A 24,408-nucleotide genomic window follows, 5' to 3' on the forward strand; every position below is an offset into this window, starting at 1 on the left:
CGGGTTGCAGACCCCTGGGCTATCCCATGCTTCTTTACACCCAGTAAGAAAAAAAATCTGCCTCTGAAAGGGACATTCTACTCAACTATTTATGGCCAGGAGGACTGAGCTAGATCTGCTCTACACTAGCAAACAAGCAATAGTTTTTCAAGCAGCCCAGGGGCACAGAAAAACGGAGCCTATATGGCAGAGAGTGTATCAAAATGACTGAAGAGGCTTCTGTTCAAATTCCCTACTACTTGATCACGAAGCTCATTTTGGGCAAATCACCCAGCCCAATAGTGCTGTGATGACAAAATGGGGGTATATCACCAAAATGCAGTTGAAGGAATGTAGTCATAATGAATTAACACTGAGGCATTGCTGGCCAAGCACCCTTTGCTCAAGACTTTAACAATTTAACTGGGTGCTAAATTTCATCCCACCTTCAATCTCTCACTTTGGGATAGGAAGGGGGGGGGGAGACACTGAAAGCCTTGTCCACTTGAGGGGTTTCCCCCCCCTCTCTTTTAAGGCAGGCACATAGCAAACTTAACATGCCTTGCCTGGCTACTTTTCAAGAGAAATGCCTGAAGTCCAAGAATAAGAACAAATGCTTAAGGAGTCTTTTATTGAGTCTTAAAACATCCTTGATCTTTTAAGAGAGATAATGTAGCACGGGTATTTTATTATATTTTATTTTATTACTACTTTTACCATTACACACAGAGAACAGAAAAGTGCATTGATGTACTAAGTTGGCTTGACACATGCATCACTGCTTCTCAGACACTCAGATCTGAAAAGTTCAGGCAGCTACAGCACACTTTTTACATTCCCACCATCTTGCTTACACATGGTGAAAAATAGTATCGTACACCTTGCGATTCAGAGGACTGCAGCTGCAAAAGCTGAACACAGCCCTTCTCCAAAAAGATTCTGCATGACTGGAGCAACAAACAAACAATTAAACAGCCCTGAAACTCCAGCTACTTTTAGCATTCCTAGTGTGCAGTGGCTTAACCTTTCTCTGCCCAAAATGGCATGTATGACCTAAATATTCTGGTATAGCATCCCAATGCTTGAGATCAGCAACTTCCAAGTACTTGTAAGGTGAAAAAGTAGCTTAGCAGCAAAAAATTTTTTTTAAAAAAATACTTAACATTTCACAAAGAAGGGCTGCATCTTGACACAAACCCAGGAGGACATGGGAAACAGGGCTGCTGAGGTATAGAAAGGCCTGATTGTAGCAGCCCACTGGATTGGAAATGACTCGTAAGCCTAATGAAACAAAACTTTTGGCAGTAAAACAGAATGAAAGGAATGAGACAATAAAAAGACAGGAACAAAGGGAGCAGAGTTGTTTCAGCTTAGCAAAATAAGCTCACTTTGTTGTTGGGAAAAGCCAAAGCCGATTAGGATAAACCAGTGACTAAGCATAAGTCTTCCCAACTAATTACACAGCTCACCATATAAAGTATAAATTGCAAGTCTCCAAAAATAAGGACTGGGTTACTTTCACAGGACTTCTGGAAAGCAAGTGGTACCTACAAAGGGGTGGGGTGAGGAATAATAACAATCCCTTTTATTAGCAGCAGCTTACAGCTTTAAAAGAAGCAGAACATTCAGGTCTTAGGATGTTTTAAGTGTAAGCTTTAATCAAGTTTGGAGAGGCTGGCGACTTTTTTATTGCAGTATATTACTTACACACACACACACACACACGTATGGATATATGCAAATTTTAAGTGCTTCTGTGTATTCTAGTTGAAGTATAGAGGTAAAAGTGAGGAAGTCAGAGTAAAATCTGGGATTCTCAGTTTTATCCCTGGTCTTCCCATAGATTCCTTGCACAACTGTGGCTAAACTGTATCTGAAACCGCAGCTCTCAAATAAAATGTGCAACCCTATTAAAGTTCATAGAATTACTCCAGTAACTTTATCAACATCGAAGGTGAGCTGCATTTCAGTTTCATGTTAATTTCTCTCCCAAATTGGCAAAAGCTAATAATAATAATAATAATAATAATAATAATAATAATAATAATAATAATACTGACGAAGATCTTAGACCAGAGATATGACATTCCAAGTCAATAAAAAGAGAATGTCTAAAGAGGCCCCAACTCGAAGGTCACAATCCAGCTCATTTCAGCAAGACTTACATATACTTAATGGAGCTGTGGACTGAGGGTTGTACCCAATTAAGTTTTACTCACACTACACTGAATGAAATTAATGGACCTGTTAGTCAAGTCCAATATCGTCTGAGTAGGGCTAGCATTTAAACAACCCTCAACTTCTGAGAGGGTTTCAGTAAATCAGCAGGTGTACCCTGCTTATATTCAAATATCATTTGTATTCATATTCCATTCCATTCCCCTTCATTTGGCTGCTTTTTTTTTTTTTTGGTGGTGGTGGGGAATCCTTTAGGGGATGATGATAATAGCCGAGTAGCCCTTTCTCTATACATACTGTGATTGACAATCTTTGTATATAATAAAGGGAAAGTTCTAAAATAAAGGTGAAATGGTGAACTTCTGGATGCTCCACAGGGAGGGAGAATTTCACACACAGCAGTGTTTGGGATTTATTAGGGCAGCTACATGAAACTGACCAATCAGTATGGCTAATCAGTGTAAAGCAATTTTTATCAATTGGAAAGATGCTCCCCATTTTAAAACATTTTACAAAACTACTTCTAAAAATGGCAGGTGGCAAACACATCTGAAAAGATATATTCTCCTTTCTCTCTCATGGGAGGGATGTCTCTTCTAACAGGATGCCTGCTACAACACATGTGTTCATCTATGAAAGGCAAAGAAGATCCACAATAAATCAACCCAGATAAATTAAAAACTCATAAGATATATAGACTGAGATATTAGTAAGCAGGCGACAGCCTTATTTCTTATTACAAACAAAGCATTGAAAACTGGTATTTTCAAAAAGGTCTGCTGATATGGGATGTATTCAGCTATTAGGATAGCAATACAAAACAAGTGTTGTTTGTTGTTGTTTTAAGGGGGGGGCATGGTTTAAAAGAAAAAGGGCCTTATAAGAGACTAACAGAGAGAAATCTCAAAGAGGCACCAAAACCCACTAAAACGCTTGGATGATCTCAGCCTGGTTGTCTATTTTTCAGACTCAGCATGAAGCCACCAGATGGCAAAACAAAAATGATTCCTCAAGGGTGCATGCGAGAAACAGGGAAACATGCATGCGGCAAAACTGTTATTAACTTCAGAACTAGATGGAGGAGTTTGGCAGATTTGACAATAACTAGGGAAGAAACATTCAAACGCTGCCATAATCCTTTAATAAAGGGCTCAGCGGGCTGTAAACATCATCCTGCCGGAATCGAAGATTATCATTGAAAAATAAAATGAATGGTTTTGCAAAACAACTATCAATCCGGCAAAATAACTATTTAGAAGTTCCCTCACCATGAAAGGAAGGTGTACACAAAACAAGGCATTCAAAGGCTACCCTAAAAATACAGGATACAATTTCTGGAACTTGCCCGTGTAAAACTTCACAGAGATGGATGGCAGCTGCACAAGTGCAGCCTAAAAGCCCTCTGGGGGCAGGGACATCTTTGGTGTAATTTGTGCAGCACCAAGCTCACATACTCACACCCAAAATAAATATTAAAAATAGTGGTGAATCTTTCCTTCTCTTTAACAGACCCCACGGGAATCAAGAGCTGGCCTGCAAAATATAATAGCACCCCCTTACCACTCTTTAACTTGGAGCACATTCTATCACTAGTTCTCCAAAGAAGCTGTGGAAAAGAATGCTAGTTGATACTTCACAAGGCTTGCACAAGAGAACTTCATCCCAATGGCTCAGATCTGTCAGCACCCAAAATACACCATCTCCAGCAAATGTGGCAAGGCCACTTATGATTAAAATGAATGAGAGCTGCAGACATGCAAAAGAATTGACCCCATCTCCACCCTCAGACCTTTCGTTTAATCAAAGATGTTGAAATTGATCTGGCTTCCAGATACTTCCATATCCTTCTATCAACAGCTGCTGTTGCAGGACTGAAAATAAAGAATCACAGCATAACCTACATGGACCTATCGGTTGTACTGAGGTCTGTTGGATAACATCAATAGAATGTAAGAAATGTTTGATTTCTCTGAGGATCAGCTTATCCAACACCAGGTTGCTAAGATGTATGTGTGTATGTCTAAATATAAAGGCAAGTATACCACAAATATAATTTGCAATTACAAGCAACTGTAAGTTATGGGCATGGCCATGCCCTCAACATTTATCCAAGCTGGACAGACTCAGAGGGCCACAAGACTGCACTGCATCACATGAATCCTCCTGCTTGTGTACCAGTTTGAAGGTCTGAGGAATAGACTACCACTGGACTGGTCCCACACAGGGAACAGCTATAAATTATCCGGTTCACAAGCCTGGCACCAAAACTAGCCTCCCCGTGTCAAGTTCTCCACTCTATTACTTAGTTCAGAACTTCCCCATATGCAAGTGCCATCATGCTATCCACTTCTCTGCCTCCAATCCACATCATTGCCCCCACTTTTAAGAACAAAGAAAAGCATGCCATAGTGACATCAATATATGGAATACAAGTTGTGGAAAAGGAGAGCAGAGAGGAGCGAGAGATTTTCTTTGGCAGCGCATCCTATACATGCCGTCCTGCCCACAGATGTGACCTGCTACCCAGTCAACTCTTATGGTCCACTCGTTTAAAGCCTGCAGAAGAAACCAGACTAGCCATATTTTGGGGGGTGGGGTGGGATATAGCCTTTTCACAAAAAGAGCTCTACTGACTGTCATGGGACCATATATTAGACTAGATGTCTACTGCTCCTCCCATGACACACACCCCTACGGAAAAAGGAAACAAACTCTGCAGTTCTGCAGTCATCTCACAAAAGCTTCTCCAACATGTGTGCTATGGCAGCGACACGCCACAGCCCTTCGCTGAACAGTTCAAAATGAAAGCAGATTAAAATGAATTCATTTTAAACTGAACAGTTTAAAACGAATTCATTCATTCACTCACTGTTTTACACGCACACACTTTACTGTGAAAAAAAACCCAAAAACCTATCCTCCACATCTTACATTACACAAGATAAAAGAGTACATCATCGTGCCTGATGTGGAATCACTGTAGTGCTGAACAGCATGCTAGTTTGATGGCTTGCAGAAATACGCAAAGATCACCACTTCTCCAACAGCATGAGGCTCTTTGGCAACATACTGAAAGCAGCACTTGTTGACTTGCGTCACTGCTAACACAAAACTGACCATCATTAGAGAAAACCTTCGTGTTTCTCACAAATAAATTCAGATTGTAAATTATGTTGACTCATGCTGGAACTTACCTTGCCAAACTGTTCGAAGTATTGCTTTACATCTTCCACTACTGTATTAGCTGATAATCCACCTACAAATATTTTCTTTGTTCTCGTGACCATCTGTAAGAAATTAGAAAAGAAAAAGAAAAAAACAGCATTACCCCAGATTATTAAAGAAAAACAAAAATACAATGCATGTCACAGACATAGCTTTCAGATGCTATCCCTTTAATCCAGTTAAGGGTAAATCTCTTTCCCCATGAAAAGGAATGTACGTTCAATTCAATTATATGAAGTACTGCTGTTTGGTTAAGACTGCTTTGATGGCTGGGTTTAGGCAGCCACCAACCCCAGTGCCCACTGGGTATTTTCTTTTAATAAGCATTTTCATTTTGCGAAAGCTCCCTCACCCCCACTACCTCACCTCCATATAAAAACCAAAACCAAAAATAAGTTGCAGCCAAGTTTCAAACAGTTTCTGTAGCCTGGCTGCTGCCTCAAAAGAAGTCCCCCTCCCCACCACACAAACACACTGGCCTCCTCCAACAATTTCCATAATTTAAAAACAAATCAACACTTGTGTGCCAACTGCTCCCCAAGTTGCTCAGGATGGGTGCCTCATCAACAGGTGTGTCCCCCCCCCCCCAGATTAAAACCTGAAGGAACACCTCTCTTGATAAATATATTTTTGAATTTAAAACATTTAAATCCCATCTTTTGGCCTAAAAGGTCCCAGCGGCAGCCCATGACAATTATTAAACTACAGATTCACAATTTCTCAAATCTACTCCCAGAGTAATAACGGCCAGGCCTTTAAAAAAAAAAAAAAAAAAGAATGCTGGATATAACCATTCACTCTGTCTCCCAGCATCTCCTTCTAGGAATCTCTTAGAAATGTCAGCTGTAGTACAGGTATGACTCTGAAGGAATGAAAAGAGCAGTGCTACACAGGCTTCCCTGCTCAAAAAAGGTGCATTTGATATGGTAGGGATGGGGCCTGTGGCCCTTCAGATGTTGCTGGGACAGGATTGTCAATAGTCAGGGGTGATGGGAGCTGCAGTCCCAACACATCTGGACTTGACTACAGTTTGCCCCATACAGGAACAAGGGTTTAATTTTTCAACATGCACTTCAAACCCTCTCATGTCACATTGGTGTGCTCCAGCGCACAGCCTGGGAATTATCAGCATGAGTGCCCACTTTTTTTAATTACTACAACAACTATGAAGCACATTAGCAGATGGCCAGTGAGCTTCTTGGCTGAGCAAGAATTTGAACTCAGTCCGTATCAGTAGTCTTGACTGCTACACCTTACTAGTTCTGAAAATGGGCTGGTCTATTATACATGTAGTAGAATGAAGTGCGAACGAGGTCGTAAAATGCACTGACAGGTACAATAATGAATATTCCACATTGCCCCGGGGCAGGGGGGAAGAGAGAGATCCTAGCAATTAGGATCGTTCTCCCTGTTGCACATGTTTTATACTCGGACATCCAAAAATAGCAGAAAGCCTTGTCAAAAGTAGTCAGTATATTCAAAGTGCTGCACAAATGCTAACCAACAGAAGGGACCCAGAGCACTGCCTGTAAGAGGAACATGGGTGGGCAGACATACTTTTAGTAGCTCTTGAAAACCACAAGAGGGATATACAGTGTTCGAAACTCGCATTGTTCTAGGCACATTTTGCGACAGGGAATTTCATCAGCGCAAGCAGTTTCCGAGCTCTGGGCGCAGTACTGCGCCTAAGATTTCAGATTAAAACTGCAGAGTGGAAGGAAAGGAGGACCTTTTTTGGCCTCCCCACTTCCAGCTACTCTCTGTAGACTGGAGAAGAGACCCTCTTAAGAATACTAGGGAGTTGAGAAGGGGAAGGACTAGAGCACGTGAAAAATGAACGTAATATTTTAGCTCCAGTTCATTCATTTTCAGCTTTGTATTATTGCTATAAAAAGTGCACCTAGGCATTCCATTGTTGCGTCCATAACCTAGGTTTAAGGTGCCATTTAGCTCCTAGCTTTCATATCTTGGTTTCTAACACTGGGGTGGGGGTGGGGAGCCTGTATAGCTACTGACACCATGGATAAGGTCCATAAAGCTAAGGTAAAACATAAATTTTGAGGGGAAAATCTCCAAGTTGTCTCCAGTGTTGGTCCTACTCATCTTAAACCTACTGAAATTAATGGACGTGACTAACTTGGGCCTATTCAAAGTAGAATATAGTTGGATACAACTCTCTAATCCCAACACACTCTCACCCTTTTGAATGCTGAACGGTCTACATACAGGGGATGAAAATGGGTTAAAACTGACGTAAATTATTTTCCGAAGACATCTGAAGAAGTGTGCATGCACACGAAAGCTTATACCAAGAACTAACTTAGTTGGTCTTTAAGGTGCTACAGGAAGGAATTTTTTTATTTTCCGAAGAATATTTGTGAGGAGAGGAAAAACTTCTAAAGACAGTTCCTCATCATGTTGTTCCGACAGTGGTGAAAAGAGAACCAAGGGGAGGGCCCTCAAGGCACACAGGCTGAGGACAGGGGCTGCTACATGGCTGCTGCACTCTTTGAAGCCTCCGCCGTTTCCAAAATGCCGCTCTGCAGAAGCCACACGCATGACTGTGCACAGACCACAAAGAGCTTCCAAGCTTGGCGAGGCAGGAGGGAAAGAATAGAGCAGGTTGGAAAGAACAATAAAGACTTCACCCGAGATCACAAAAGATTTGCATTAAAAAATCTTAACAGGTGTCCAAAACAACTTGGAGTGCCTTTTGGCCACAGCAGCAAATGTGTTGTGACTTGCGCTGCACGCGGGAGCATTCTGTTACTCTGAGGATCAATTAAAAACTAATTTTAGTGAGATCGTGTTGTGTGTGGCTTAGGCAGCTCGGAGTGGGAGGCATTCAAGAGAAGCAACAAGGGGAAAATTACGCCTTGGCTGCAAACAGTGCTGCTAGAAGACATTAGCTGCGACAGAAGCTCACAAACTTTCCCTAGCTGAGCTGAGGATGCTCTTCACTTCGGGAGTCAGAAAAGGGTTTACAGGACAAGGAGAATACACGCACGTGGTAACCCCAGCACCTCGGTCCTGAACGCAAGAGCTTTCAGGTGAGGGACAACAAGTCATGCCACAGTCACACCCTGACAAATTTGCAAGGAACCAGAGCATGGAGGTCTGGGTGAGCTCTGACCCACCTCCAAAAAAAAAAAAGGTTCAACGTGCTTCCATCACCTATGAATGTAAGGCACTGCATGTGATGGTGGAGGAGGGACAGATGTCTCCATTCCTCCTCCACCAGCCTACTTGGTTGTCCATACTACTAGCCACAGAGGAAGGAATACAAAGCTGGATCATGGGGGAAGGAGGGATCACTTCAACTCTCCAATGCTAATCTGCACGCTAGAAGGCAACGTTTTTCTTAGCCTGGCCTACCAGCAGGGAACCACAGACAGCAAACGTTGTTGTTGTTGTTCTTGTTGTTCCTAAACTTTTGTAAGCTTATTTGCAATAGCTGGGTGAGGTTCAACTTTCTGGGAGGAAACCACACTACCCTTTGTCCTTGGCTCCAAAAACCCAGTGATGGGCCAAAAGGTTGCTGTCCCAGGATTATTGCCTGCATCAACAGGTCCAAAGATTTCTTCTGTTTTTCTTGAACCTACCCATGCATTTTGCTTTTATCATAATATTAGAAATGTAATCTGATTTAGATCTAAAAAGAATGGCAATTTGTAGATTGGTTCTCCTGTCAGCACAGGAAACAGACTGCAAGAAAACCAAGAGGGTAGCTGTGATCTGGGTACGCAAAGATCTGAAGACCCACTCTCTATGTCCAATTGGCAGGCATGCCCAATCTCAGCAACGGCAAGGCCTAGAATCCATGGCTCTGTGGTGTGATGAGCCTCCAAGGCTCTAATATGGACACTGGGCACTGACAAATCCCCAAGAATGGGTTTGACTCCTAACACTCAAAGTGTCCATTGGCTCTCCTCAACAGCAAGGATTCTAAAGACTTCCTGTTTAGGCTAGAACTTGTCTGGGTAATAAAAGCCTTTCCTGGGTGACTTGGCCTGGCCTTCTGGCTCCACATCTACTCCAAGGCACAACTCTGATATTCCAGTTCAAAATGCACATAACATTATATAGAGAAGACATGCATGCAGTTTTCAACAAATTCCAATTAAACCAAACTTGCAATTAAGTCTACAAAGTTTACCAGTCCAGGAAAATAAGAAGGAAGGAAACATGTATTATATAGTTCCCACTAGGAGCATTTCAATGGTCTCAACGGCGGGGGCATAAGACTTTTTACAGATTTTTCCCTGCCTGTCTGGAGCCAACCTTTACTTCCCACAAGCAACCATGCATGGGGATATTTATTAGCTTGATTTTGCTACAAATTGGGCCCTTCTTATATATACTGTAAAGTGAAAAGTGCTGAAAATGTACCTGTCATACTTGGCAACTTTCCAATGACGGACACACACCCGAGTACACCAAAAATGGCAGAAAGTTAAGATTCCAGGCAAATTCTGACCTTTCAGAGCTAACTGATAGTATTCAATGAGAGGAAGAAAGAACAGGGTTGCAACCTTTAACTGATTAATTGGTTAGAATTAATTAATCAAACAAAACAGACTAAAAAGGCATCCCTAATAAAACTGGGTGACAACTTTAAAAAAAAGTTTATTAATTTAACTACTACTAATTAAAGCTGTGAATGGCAGGCACCATCTTAGAAGAGGCATTCCTCATTCCATCTCACCGAGGAGGGAATGCATCTCTTAGGATGGCATGAACTATGGAATATATATGCACAATCTAAAAACATTATTTCCTTCCTACCTGAGACAGCTTAATGCAAATTTATGCAGATTAAAATTGATTAAAATAATTTGATTAAATGACGATTTTTTTAAATCAGATGACAGCCCTAGTTACTGAGCTAACAGCTTCAGTGAAACTCCATATGGCCCCTCTATATATTCTTGGGAGTCCCCATAATCACATTCCCCTCTAGTGCAGCAGCCAAAAAGAGAGAAAGAAAATCCCAGACAGAGCTAGGGAAAGGAAAGAGCATGTATTTATCAAAAAGCTGCTGACATACCAAGTTGGCCTGGAAGACAATGGCTTATTAAAAAGGAAGTTGTAAGCTCTAGGCACATACAAGTAAAGACAAGAAGCCAGGATGCAAGCATTTCACAAAGAACAAAAGTTGCAGCAGTCAGTACCACAATATACTCTCCTGACCTGGCGGTGGAAGGAGGAGCTGGAGGCTGTGGCATGAGAGGAGAGAACAGGAGGCTGATTTCCCCCCACCAAAGCACAGGCACCCACACAGGGGGAGATGCAAGAGACCACTTTCCCTTTAATGACTAAGTGCCCTCCTCCATCCACAGAGCTTGAAGGACACCAGAGGTTGGAGGGAGCGAGTTGGTGGGGGACAGGAAGCAGAAAATCCACCAGCTGTACAAGTGCATCAGCAGCCATGGGACCAAAGATGCCCTGGCTGGAGAGAAGGGATGTGCATTGATACTATGATCAGAGCTTATTGGAAGCAAGGATTCATTCCCCACACCCCACCTGAAGTTTTCCTCTGAGCTGCATGGAAGAGAGGGGAAGGTGGAGCATGTGAGCCCAATGCAGCAGTTCCATGGAGCACCAAAGCTTGCTCTAGTACTATGTGTGAACATAGTTGGTGCCTCTGTGCATGTGCAGAGAACCTTTCAAAAACCAGTGCCGGAGCCAGCCTCTGTGCACCTGAGATTGATGGGAAAGACTTCCAGCAAGCATCAAGCCCCAGAACATTCTCACAGTCCTAACACTGCATCTACCCCTAATATCTGAAAAATAATAATACTGAATTGGGAATGCTAAGAGGCGCCACTGGACAACGAGGGACAGAATTGCTGGGATGTAGCCATGATCAACGAGGGACAGAACGAGAGAGAGAAATGTTGGGATATAGCCATGATCAAAAGCCTTCTTAGATTTTCAGTATTGCCATACACAACCCATGCCTTCCCAAAGAACCCCAGGCAGAGCATGGAACAAATTAAACACCAGTCCAATTTCAAATGTTCACCCCTTTTCCCCAAACTGCAAGCCTAACTATCTTTCAGTGACTTAATTCACTCTATTTTAAATAAAATCACCCTAAAACTGAGCAGCATTAAAATTCAATTATTCCTCTCCTGGCTGCAATCCACGGCTCTACAATTGAAGTCCAAGCATATATTTTGCTGTAGAAAATTGTCATTTACAAATAAGAACTGGCTGAAGCAGCCTTGTAACTAAAGCATTTGCAGGCCTGTCAGGGGGCCTTTTGCACGCCAGTGTTTGATTTAATATGGGGCCAAGCATTTAGTGTCACAGAGGAGGGGGGAGAACAGGGGAAAGGAGGGGGAGAGGCAATTATTCTGAGGGTGTGTGTGTGTGTGTGTGTGTGTGTACACATATGCAATTATCAATTTGATATGCAACATCTCAAAAAATGAAAGAAGGGGAGGAAGGAAAGTGACTTCCTTTCGGAAACTGAGAAGGAAGGGGGGAAGCTGGGGGGACATCACTTTGCCTCAGTGACTTTGGTCAAAGAAATATTGGTAATGACAAGGAAACGCACAGCAACAACATTTTAATGCTTGGAGATGCATTGCGAGGCAGGAAATTGTTTCAGAAAGCAGCTCTTTGGCGCAAAAAAACGGAAAGCACAAAATTAAGTCTCACTGTGGCAATCTATGTTTTCCTGAAAAGACAGTTCAATTGCTTCGTTATACATGTTCCCCTCCATGAGGGAATAAAAGTCATTTGTTGCCTTAGCAATTCTTTCCACCATGACAGGCATAAGCAGATGTCAGCGCCCTCCTCCTCTTCCCCGAGTGCAAACCACGGCCACCACGCAACACCATGCCACCGAGTGATGCCACAAACCCAAGCCCTCCCTGAACATTTCAACCTTTTGACTTTGTTCTGAATCGGAGATAAGGAGGTGTCACCAACTGAGGGGAGGGTGGGAGGAAGGCAAGCTAGAGTGCGGCGATTTTTTTCATTTATAAATAAAGTCAAACATGAAACAGCTTCCTTGCATTCCAGCCTTAATCATTCTGATACATACTTATTCGGGTGGCTGCTTATGCAAAATAAAAATAAAAATAAGAGAGTCAGATTTTGCACAAAATTTGCATATGCTTAGAGGTATAGATGCACGTTTAGAATTAATCACTGTAATTTAAACAACACATTTTCATCATAGCAGGAAATAATCATGTAATGAGGGGCTAACTGTTGACAGGGAACTCCAAGGCCACTGCTCCCTTATCACGGTTCCTTGTATTTAAACCGGACTCGGACTGGCCAGCCCTTCAAAGAGGAGACACCTCCAAATCAAAGAGAGTCACCTGTAAAAGGGGACACCCACACACCCTGGAAGTCCTCTAAAAACAGGGAGTCTGTGCCAGTGACATAGCATGGGGGTGGGGTGGCCACAGGGGCGGTTTCCCCAGGTGAAAAAATGGTTTATGTTTTGAGGACCCGATCCCCGCTTGGGGAATGAAGACACGTGGACACAGTATAGTAGGTTAATGGGCAAGAAAAGGCCACAACTTTATTGATTACAGCATGTGAGAAGGTATTGGCTTAGGCATTGGACCACAGACAATTTGACTCCACCCACTCGGAGAGGGGTGAGTCTGATGAGGGGTTAACCACCTGTAGGGGGAGCCTGTTGATGCAAATACAACTATAGGCTCTCCCCTGATGGAGGCATGGCGCGCAAGCAATGATGAGCGGGAATCGTCTCCCGCTCACAACCCCTCCCCTCCGGAAGGAGGAGAGGCTTTGGGGCACAATACAGCTGTGCACTTCCATCACTGGGCTCCATTGAAAACGGCTTCTCCATGCGAACCAGGAAGTGAACTCTCCAGGCAACAGAACAACTCTTCTTATCTCTGTGGCTGCAATCTCTCGGGTGAATGTGCATGCACCATTAACATCACATGAAGCAGCTGGCATTGCCCTGCTGCACGGAAGGCCCAACTCTGGCCACAAGAGGCAAATCATTGGCTGTTGGCAACGATCTAACCCCAGAGGTGGTGAACCTGTGGCCCTGGACTACAACTCCCATCATCCCCTGGCCACGCTGGGAGATGGGAGTCTGAAGATCGCATGGAGGGCTGCAAGTTCCCCCATCCCTTGGGGGGGGGGTGTACCAACTGGCAGCTGGTATCCTAAGCTTCTGGCACATGTCTTTCCCAACCCTACTTGGAAATACCAGAGGGTGAACCTGAGACCTTCTGCATGCAGAGCACACGCTCTACCATTGAACTACGGCCTGATCTCCACTGCTAACTCACATTACTCCTCCCAGCCGCCAGTTTCTGAGCTCAACTCTCTCATCTTGCCTGGCAGTTGGGAACTTACTGACAGAATTTCGGAGTCAGTGTTCCAGGTTGCCCCTAGCAACCCGCTACGCAGAGAACAATGGGATCAGACAGCTGGAATAGGCACGGAGTCCAAGCCCCTCATCTGAGGACAGGATCCTGCTCATGTTAACATCGCAGTCGCAGCACAAATCAATCACACCATATACATTACAACCTCCTCGAGAGTGAGAAGGGAGGCCGAGCCCAGAGCAGCAGTCCCATTGACAGAAGACAAACAATCTGGTTGCAGGCCTGAAGCCCTTCAGACTGAAGGGGAACTCTCAAACAATCAATAACCCATCCCCCCCCCACATGCAGAAAACAAGCATATGAGGGGGGAAAGCTAGCTTTCTGTGTGCAGGGTCAGAATAGTTCAGTGCCCCCATTCAGCAGCATTGAGATCTCTTCTCTGCTGTTCTCTGACCTCAGGGCCTCAGTCACTGCGATGTTCATCAGCTATAGTCACTTCAAAGTGAGAATCATGACTTGGGCTTCAAGGAGACAAAAAAGGCACTGGTGACCACTGACAAGTTTGAAATACTAGGTTAAAAAGGTCTTTAAATAATCCTGTGAAATAATATCATATTGATACTGCCTTCCTGACGCAAAAGACAAAGAGGTTTACACGGTTTATTCAGAACCACTGAAGTAAAAACGTCATGTGCTGGTTGAAGATGATGAGTACTGCTACCTCAAAAATTCTTTGAAATTTCTATTTAGCCAAATATGAGCAAGAAAATTTTGCTGCCTTTCTTTGAGCTGGCCAAAACAAATAATCCATCTTTAATTTTAGCAGCCAGGGGAAGAGATTGGAAAAAGAAGTTTCTCTCATTCACTACACTTTGCAAAACTGAACCATCCTTACCTTGATTCTGGCTTAGACTTAGTTTCAAACTAGACTCTGATTTTGCCTGCCAAAAAGGGGAAGGGGGAGTTCAGGACATTCCCGATACTGAAGGACTCAAGGCTGAAAATAGTTGGGGAGCTTCTGGTATCTCAATTCCACTATCCATGACATTTGCTGAGCTTTCACTTCCCCAGCACTTCAGTTTGACAGGGCTTGTCTGGAGAACTAAAAAGGTGTAAAGTGTTTTAATCTGCATCACAAATTGCCAAAATTAATTTAAACTTCAGAGGAAACTAATTAGACCTAAAGCTAATTTCGCGCACCCCCCATGCCTTCCCTTCATGCAGATCATATATTTGAGAGAGAGAAAAATATTAGTGAGAAGTATTCTGCCTCATACATTTAATCTCAACTTTTGACATTTCATCCTTCATGGGTGCTTGTGTCTTCTAAATATATTTATAAGTGATGAGAGAGGAAGGCAGCAGAAATCACCATCTGTATATGCAGAGTTACATTACATACTCCACTGTGCTCTGCATTCAGAATACAACGTTACATCTGATTAAAACACAACTTCCCTAATGGGAAAAGTGAACTTGTTAATGAATTACCGGTGCTCTCATATCAGAATACAAAAGACAGTGAGGAACAAGTATTTCCAACGTCTGGAATTTCTTCAACTTGCTGGCAATATTCATAACATTTCTTAACAGTAGCCATTATTTAAAAAAAATAAAAATAAAATCCACTTGTACCCATTTGTTAAATCTGTATACCTACCTCCCAAAGGACCCCATTCAGGCAACCATCACAATGTTAAAACAATACTATTTGAAATAAAAAATTAAAAACATGTTTTAAACATTTAAAAGTAATTAACAATCTAAAAACATTTAGAACATTTTAAAAAAAATCTAAATGTGCTAGTTGAAAATAATAGGAACTGGCTGCTGCTGCTTGCTTGCAACCGATCGTTCTTCTGTCCAGTTCTCCAGATGTTCAGTAGACCCCAATGAGATAAAATGCTCTGTGCCATGGAAAGCAACAATGACTGCTACCTTTAAAACGATTTTATTTTTATTTAGTGTCAGTCTGCCGAAACATGTACAGAGGCTAGGAACCAACTCTAAGCAAGGTGCTCTTAAAGCTTCTCAGCCTGCACACTAAGGCAAGAAGTCAAAGCTTGGTGATCAATATTGTATTGAAATGTACACACTGCTGTCTCAGAAGACAACAAATGTTTTTGGCCTCTAGTAAACATGCATTCCCCCCCCCAACAATTGTCGCAGTCCCCTTAAATGTATTCTGTCTCTCCATCTCCATATTTCAGCTTCTTGTAGCTGGAAGAAGCAGTGTGAGTTTGTTTTCAAACAGCCCCACACTATGCTTTGAAGTCCCAATAATTGGGACTTCAAAGCACAGCAGCATCCGATGTCCCTATGGCAGCATGTGACTGACTAGTGTGTGGCCCCACCCACCTGTAAAATTTGACCCACCAGAGGGGGGACAGGAATATAAGAATCTGGCCCACCAGCCAGAAAAGGTCTCGCACCCCTGCTGTTCCAGCTCTTCAACTCCTTGTGCCCAAGTGCATCCCCTCCTGTGTACCTACTTTGTACCATGTTCTGCTCTAGGCAGCTGATGGGATTCTCTACTGGTGGCCCCGTGTGTTTATTTTCCTAAACTCCCATTTCCATCATCTTCGCCCATGTCACTCTCTCTGCCTAGAGCAAGACTTCTGCCATCTGTCAAGCTGCTCCTTCCAAATTGGCCCCGCTTTCCTAAGTCATGTTTGTCTTGCCCACTTTGCCACTGCCAACCATTCATCATCACAGCTCCTTGAGGAAAGGGGTGCTGGCAATAGCTCAGTGGCAGAGCTTATGCTTTGCATGTAGAAAGTCCCAAGTTTGACCCCCAGTTGCTCCAGGCGAGGTTGAAAAGGATCCTGCATGAAACCCTGAATTCCATTGCTATAAAGTGCCATGGAGCCTTGAAGACACGAGAGTGTAAAATGCACCACAGACACAATTTCTAGACGTCACCTTTTTGTAACAGTAATGCTTATCTGCTCTGTAAGTTCTGTTTGTTCTAGGGTTATGCATACATTTTATGGATGAATTTTATTGGCAACTTGTGAATTTTTATGTAGGTATTTTGTTGTATTCTGCTATGGTTCAAGGATTAATGCAAAGATTCTGCATTCAAGGATTCTGCAGCCCTAGAGAGCTGCTGCTAGTCAGTGTAGACAGTACTGAGATAGATGGATTAATAGTCTGCCTTCCTGTGTTCCTCTCCCCAGCCAAGTGGACTAAGAGATGCAAAAGACCCCTGCTTAAGAAGAGCTGCCAGTCAGAGTAGACAATACTGAGTTGATGGATAAATATAGTGTAATGTGGTATAAGATCAGCATAAGTTCCCATGTTCATCCTGCTCCTAATGCATTCCTCTCTTCCACATCCATAGCCCTCCCCACCAGAAACACTGGCGACCTGCACAGTGTAGCAACCGGACACGTTAAAACACCCAGCTGCTTCTAATCATCAGAATGGCAAGGACCAGCTTCCTAATGGCCTTGTCCAATCAACGCCGCTGCTAAGAATCTAGACCTTGTTCTACTAAGACTGGAAAACTTCAGAAGGAAGGGGGGAGGGGGGAGAGAGAAATAACAACGTTTAAAGCAATTTTCCTCCCTGCCAAACTACTCCAGATGATTTCTCAAAGAAGAAGAAAAAACCTGAACAAATGGAAAAACTTTAACCCTTAGCCTTGATTAATTTCATCTACATAATACAGATGCTTGCAGCAATCAGCCACTGATGAGCAAGTCTTCCCTTAATCGCCCGAGAGAAACCAATGTCTGCGCAACACTCCAATTGGTTTTTTCCACAAAGATGAGCTTTTCATCTGAAGAGACCCCGACAAGCACTCAGAAAAGGCCCAGAGATGCAAGGTTTCTCCTCCACACTTTTGTTATTATCACTATTTCTTATAAACAGGCTTGGCCAGAGCATTTCTTCACTGCCTGGGAAGATCTCTCAGGCTCTGGCCATACCCAGAAGACCTTGAAACTGACCCTGAAGGGAGAGACATAGGGACACTTCCCTTCCTCTTGAGCCCAAGCGCTGCCCATGACCCCAAGGGACCCAACATTCCTGCAGAGCCTTCAGGCCCCAACATTCAGAAGCTGCAACTCTGGAGGATTTGATGACACAGTTGCCTGGGCTCCCAGCCAGATCCCAGAACTGCAGCAAAGCCAAACAGGAACTATGGCGCTACTGGCAATGTAACTTGCTAGATGCACTGGGCTACTAATCTTATAAGACTACTCAAGAGGAGGAGAAAGTCCGTGTAAATTCCTCCTTTTGTCAGGGTCCAATTGACAGCCAGGAAGGAGCAGAGGTTCCAACTACTATGTAGGCTCTCTATGTGAGCCAGACCACTGCTGGGCAAGCTGGCATGCTGCAAGTTCCCATCCGTGTCCAGCCAGCAGCCAGGCTCATTTCGACTCCTGAACAAGAGGCAATGGGGAAAGCAGAACAGGTAATAGCTTAAATACTCAATAACCTGAGCATGCAGGTTGTATCTAACACCGGTCATTCTCGGAAGAGACACCTAGAAATAAATGGGCATGACTGGCACAGGGTCATTCATTTAAATGCGTCTACTCAAGAGTAGAACTTAGTTGGCTGCAACCCAACCTTACTAAAAAGGCTTGTTTAGACACAACTGCCAAGCCATGGTCTGTCCTAACTGTAGTGCAGGCGCCAAACCAAAGTGTGTGCTCCAAACAAGCAAACTATGGCTTATAAAGTACAGCATAGCATCACCACTGAACCCAGAATGGGCAGGTTCACCTGGGTGATGGTGGTCCTTCAAGTAGCTTGACGCCCACCAATAGCTCTGAGCGTGGAGGCTGGAGCCCAAGAAACCAATGCAGTTGAAGCAGGTAAATTAATGAGCTCCGGAGGGAGCCATTACCCTAGCAAAAGTCTAGAGGAGACTGAGGGGGCTTGCATACTTATTTATTAATATTACCTGTATTCCAATATTCGTTTTTTAAAAATAAAATACCAAAGCACTTTACATGTCAACAAAAACAAGAACACAGAACAAAATGTGACAGTGGAAGTTATCAGCATCAAAGATAGTAGCCAGAGGGGCCAGGAGCAGCTATTAACTGTCTGGGAAAGATTGAGGGAATAACGTTGTTTTTCATTGCCAGCAAAAGTGCCCAACCATCGGCACCCACCTGATCACCAAGGGGAGATTAATCCACAAGTTAGGGGCCACCACAAAGAAAGCCATTCTTAGCACCAATGACAGGTGGGCATCTGCAGGCTGCAATACAGTTATTAGGGTTTCCTTGCAGATCTCAGTGACCTCAACCTGGTCATAGCCTGAAGCAGGATGATGGCTTGCAGCTGGGTCTTCTCCCTTTTCCTGGGTAGATCCTTCCTCCTGAGTAGCCTCCCTGCCAACAGCCCTGTCTGGCAGCAAAGCAGGTGCTCCTGTGCCTTTGAGCATCCCGTGTGATAATGACTACCAGACAGTTAATTTTGATTCCTTTCAACACAGAATCCATGAGCTGATTCAAGCTTTCAGGAAAATAATGTGATATAGTCTCCCAAGACAGTACCACTTCAGAACATGTTTCTAGGCAAGAGAAGACTGAATGTGTGCATCTTCTCCAAGATTGGTTGTTTTTTTGTTTGGTTTTTTAAGAAAAAAGTTTGAGGAATGTATAAATTAAGTGCAACACAGAAAAGGATTTAAGGCTTATCTTCTACATACAGGGAGTGTTAGGGAAAGGCGCAGTAGGTTAGAGAATGGTGCTGATAACTCCCAAGGTTGCAGGTTCAATCCCCACATGGGACAGCTTCATATTCCTGCACAGCTCATACTCTGGTTTCTCTTCAGGTCGTAGAAATCTTTCACCTTTTATTAAGCATGTTCCTGCACTGCAGGGGGTTGGACTAGATGATTCTCGGGGTACCTTCCCAACTCTACAATTTTTCGATCCACTTCTCACTTGCATTGCGATGCAGCACAGTCTCCAAAGGACTGTACCACATGCTGTTTCGAACCGTTTGAATCAGATTAGTAATATATACTGCTGTTTCCGTGTAGCAGATTTTTCTTCCTGCACACTTAAGAAACACATCCCTATAAATCCTCCCAGCAAGGAAGTTCAGCTTCCAGAGAAGAGGGTGGCAAGAAAGTGGGGGGGGGGTGATGGCAGTTAAAGCACCACCAATCAAAACAGTCCTCAAGTCCTGTAGAAACCTAAGTAAATGTGTAATGTCACAGATGGCGCACAGATACCAACGTCAGTTCCATTCGGATCATTTTTTCAAAACCCAGCAAGGAATAATCCCCCACTGCTGAAAACCATGCTAACAGGTCCTTTGGAGCAAGAGTTTATTGAAGCACAGGCAAAGCCAGGGGGAAGCAAGGAACTTGGAAGCCAAACCTATGGGGTTGTTCAACAAGGGAACCAAGAGACCCCGTCCTCCAACTTAAAACAGCCTACACTGGAGGTAAAAAGCAGCGTGAAGAACAATGCACACCACCCCTGCCACAAATGAATTAACCCAACACAGAGATAATAAATTCAACACCTGTCCTGCACCATCAAAAGACTAAATGACAAGTAAACTGAGAAAATAATTTGTAAACGGACACATCTTTTTATTTAAAAAAAAACACTACTTCTCAAGGGGCGCATGACTTGAGTTCTCCTACTGACGGACTGCAGAAACATGAAATTCAAAAGCGTACAGTGGCCAATAGTAAGGAACATAGAACCTGCCTTGTACTGAATCAAACCACTGGTCCATCTAGTGCAGTATTGCCTACACTGGCCGGCAGAGGCTCTCCAGAATTCCAGGCGAAGGTCTCTCCCAGTCCTACCTGGAGCTGCTGGAGATTGAACCTGGGACCTTCTGCACGCAAAGCAAATGCTCTACCACTGAGCTATGGCACCAGACTGGCTGCCCCTAAACAAACCACAAGACTGAATCCAATGTTCTCGTCTGCTTGCACAAAAGGCCTCTGTGATCCAGCACAACAGTTACACCAGTGGAAACGCTGTGTGCAACAGATCTCCTCTTCCCAGGAACGAAAGAAAGTTAAGAACAGAGCGGAGGGCATGCGAGACCAAGTTTCCCCATTACATCTGAACAGCTCTCTCTTTGAGGCACACATCAGCTTGCACGCTCAGCTTTCCTTTCAAAGCCTATTAAAGGAGTCTCCCAATGCTGGAAGATTTATTGCTCAGTACGATAGCTGCTGCACACCGCTTTGTTTGTTAATTGCGATTACTTTGCCTGCAGAAGAGTAGTCATCTAATAAATCAGTTATCTCCAGGAAGAATTGATTTTAAAAGTTGTTAGCATTGTAAACTGAAGTACTTGGTAACAGCACACAGTAAAAAACGAAAGGTCCAAGTCTTCTGTTTATATGCTCGTATTAGACGATTCCTCCCACCCTTTTTTAAGGTTTTAAGAGACTGTCACAAACCAAGGAATCTATATTATTTCTTTGAGCTCATTGGTAGAATCCTGTTTCATTGTTGCGACATTAAAAAATGTCAGCACTGGAATGATAGTTGTCAAATTTGAAAACGTAAAAAATAAATCTCACACTGATCATTAATATTCTGCACAGCGAAAGCTGGATTTCAGCTAAGTAAAATACCGCTGAATGGATGTTCTAATGCACAACAGGACAGTTTTGGCATAACAATAAGCTATGGTTTGTTTAGCTAAACTACATTTGTATCTACTTCTGAACCAGCTCATTAGCCTTGAAATGCTGGGGACTGACCACAAAAGATCATAAAGCAGTTTGAAGCTGGTTGGTGAAAATAATCGCCCCCGTAGGTTAGGGAAGCCCAGGTGGTGCTCTCCAACTCCCACCATCCCTACCAACTGGCCATACTGGCTGGAGTTCATGGGAAGTGGAGCCCAACAACTCCTGGTGGGCACCACACTGGCTCCCTTTGTTGTTAGGATCCTGGATTCATTTATTTGGATGTAAAATTTACCCCCATCTTGGGGATGAAAGAAAATTAGCAACATCTGACAGATATGAAGCTCTAAATAAGCTTCACATACTGGGGTCTGGATTTTCCCCATGTGAAAAATACACACTACAGTGGCACCTCAGGTTAAATACTTAATTTGTTCCGGAGGTACGTTCTTAACCTGAAGCACCACTTTAGCTAATGGAGCCTCCTGCTGCTGCCGCGCTGCCAGAGCACGATTTCTGTTCTCATCCTGAAGCAAAGTTCTTAACCTGAAGCACTATTTCTGGGTTAGCAGAGTCTGTAACCTGAAGCGTATGTAACCCGAGGTACCACTGTATTTTTACAGATGTGTTTGCCACCATGTGCCCCTATTGAACGAAGAACAGGATATAAATCTAATAAACAAACTACTCCAGCGGCCTTGAACTGTAGCATTGCCTTGCTTCCAAACCTCTGGCCATGTTTGGAATGTAGCCTGTTGTACAAAGTTAGGGGTACATTTCTTGCTCTGCTCACTTTCACTTCTGGCCCTCCTTACTGCTGACCTGCTGCCTCTGGAAGGTGGCTCATGAGGTAACGAAGCCCTTGGACTGAAATTGATTGATTGATTGATTTCTGTTCTATCACATTTCAGGCCCAGCTTTCCACCAAAAAGTTCAAGGCAGCATGGATGCTTTAGTTTAGATTATTTCAATAGGTAAAAAGGTAAAGGAGTCCTGGATGGTTAAGTCCAGTCAAAGGCGACTATGGGGTTGCGGCGCTGATCTCGCTTTCAGGCTGAGGGAGCCGGCATTTGTCCACAGACAGCTTTCCAGGGCATGAGGCCAGCATGACTAAACCACTTCTGGTGCAATGGGACAGAAGCCAGAGTGCACGGAAACACCGTTTACCTTCCCGCCACAGCTGTACCTATTTATCTACTTGCACTGGTATGCTTTCAAACTGCTAAGTTGGCAGGAGCTGGGACAGAGCAACGGGTGCTCACTCCGTCATGCGGATTCGAACCGCCGACCTTTCGATCGGCAAGCCCAAGAGGCTCAGTGGTTTAAACCACAGCGCCACCCTCATCCCATTGCAGGGAGTTGGACTAGATGACCATTGGTGTCCCTTCCAACTCTACAACTATATTATTCTACGTGGCTCTTCTCCAAGAGCCCAAGGACACTCACTGAGCTTCATGGTGGAGCCGGCACTCTTAACCACTACACCACAACAGCGTAATCTTCCCAGCCTTGCACTTTATAGCAAAAAAAGGGCACTCCCCCCATTCAAAGGCTATACAACGTATCTGCCCTCCTCACAAACCAAGTGGACCTTCTCAGCGATGCAGCCTCTCAGACGATTGTGGGCCTGCTTACCTGCCCGCCGTGAGTCGGCATTCGAAAGCTTCCAAGTCACATGGCAACAGAAGAGGCTTCTGCACCATGTCTCTGTCTAATCTAACACGTGCTGGCATCCTGCTGAACCCGAGAGGAATCGGAAAGGAAAGCTGGTACGGAGGAGTGGATTAAAAGTCAATTGCTGTCGCGCTGCCGGGTCTCGTCACCACTCTCCCGTACCCAGAGCTATTAAACCTGCAGCGCTCCAGGAGCTGCTGAGTGGTGTCACTTCAGTCTTTCGCCTGAAATCACAGCGTACTTTAAGGATGTCAGTAGCACAGTCACAGCTGGGGAGAGCGGGAGCTCAGTGGTAGAACACCTGCCTTTGCATGCAGAAGGTCCTGGGGTCAATTCCCAAAATCTTCAGGTAGGACGAGGGAAAGATGCTTACCTGAAATGTTGGAGAGCCTCTGCTAGCCAGTGTCAATAATACAGAACTAGATACACCAGTGGTCTTGACTTGGTACAAGGCAGCAGCTACCTATGTTCCTAAGGGAAGGGCCATAGCTCACTGATAAAGCGTCTCTCCCTTTGCATGGAGAAGCTCCAGGCCTCAATTCTCAGAATCTCCAACTACTCCAACTAAGGTTGAGAATGTCCCCTGTATGGAAAGTTGGAGAGTCGCTGCCAGCCAGTGTAGGAAATACTGAGCTAGATGGACCAATTGTCTAGCTGCCTATGTATTTACAAGGCCACAAAACTCAATTCTTCCACATAATCAAAGCCATACAAAAGTTTGGGGCATGGAAGATTTGTTTTCTTCTCACATGTTGATTTGACATGTCAGTCCCTCTTCCTCGGAAACTCTGGGAATCATAGCTGGGGGTGTGTCTCCTAACAATTCTCAGCACCCTTAACAAACTACAGATCCCAGGACTCCTTGGGGGAAACCATGATGGTTGGAGTAGGATCAAAGTGCTTTAAATATATGGTGTCGATATGGTCCAGTTCTCAAAATGGAACATAGGAAGCTGCCACAGGCTGTGGCTGAGTTGCTCTGATCCTAATAAATAATAGGAAAGAGGAGGGAGGGCCCTGGAAAAGGCAGCCGGCCAGCAATGGTAGTGGCTGAGCAATGGGAGAGATCAAGAAAAGAAAGCTGGAAGATGAAGTGGTTCAGAGAGAGGCAGCATCAGGAAACAGAGTCTATATTTGCAAAGCTCTTTATGCCATTGTAACAGTTGTTGCTTCCCCCAAAGAATCCAGGGAACTACAGGGACGCAGGTGGCACTGTGTGTTAAACCACAGAGCCTAGGACTTGCTGATCAGAAGGTCAGCGGTTCAAATCCCTGCAACGGGGTGAGCTCCCGTTGCTCTGTCCCTGCTCCTGCCCACCTAGCAGTTCAAAAGCATGTCAAAGTGCAAGTAGATAAATAGGTACCATTCCAGCGGGAAGGTAAACGGCATTTC

At 44.0% G+C, this 24,408-nt stretch overlaps 1 protein-coding gene and 1 long non-coding RNA gene across 44 annotated transcripts in view; one reads left to right on the top strand and one right to left on the bottom strand.

Annotated features, from left to right (window-relative positions):
- Positions 1-24,408, bottom strand: part of MSI2 (musashi RNA binding protein 2) — a 410,358-nt gene that overhangs the window by 275,199 nt on the left and 110,751 nt on the right. For 41 of the 43 annotated variants that reach the window (XR_014214082.1, XR_014214083.1, XR_014214084.1 and 38 more), the window contains one exon: positions 5,352-5,444. Coding sequence is in view for 40 of the 43 variants with exons in the window: in XM_082201257.1 (XP_082057383.1) it covers positions 5,352-5,444 (93 nt within the window). In the remaining 3 variants the exon portion in view is untranslated. Of the gene's footprint in view, positions 1-5,351; positions 5,445-13,581; positions 13,752-24,408 lie in introns of those variants that run through there. The other 2 variants (XM_082201284.1, XM_082201283.1) reach the window with 2 other exon arrangements.
- On the top strand, positions 13,874-17,600 carry LOC309519994. Its single transcript, XR_014214118.1, has 2 exons — positions 13,874-15,760; positions 17,056-17,600. It is a non-coding gene; the product is annotated as an uncharacterized lncRNA (long non-coding RNA).

The sequence above is a fragment of the Podarcis vaucheri genome, assembly GCF_965113315.1.
Source record: "Podarcis vaucheri genome assembly, chromosome: 15".
Lineage (NCBI taxonomy): Eukaryota > Metazoa > Chordata > Lepidosauria > Squamata > Lacertidae > Podarcis > Podarcis vaucheri.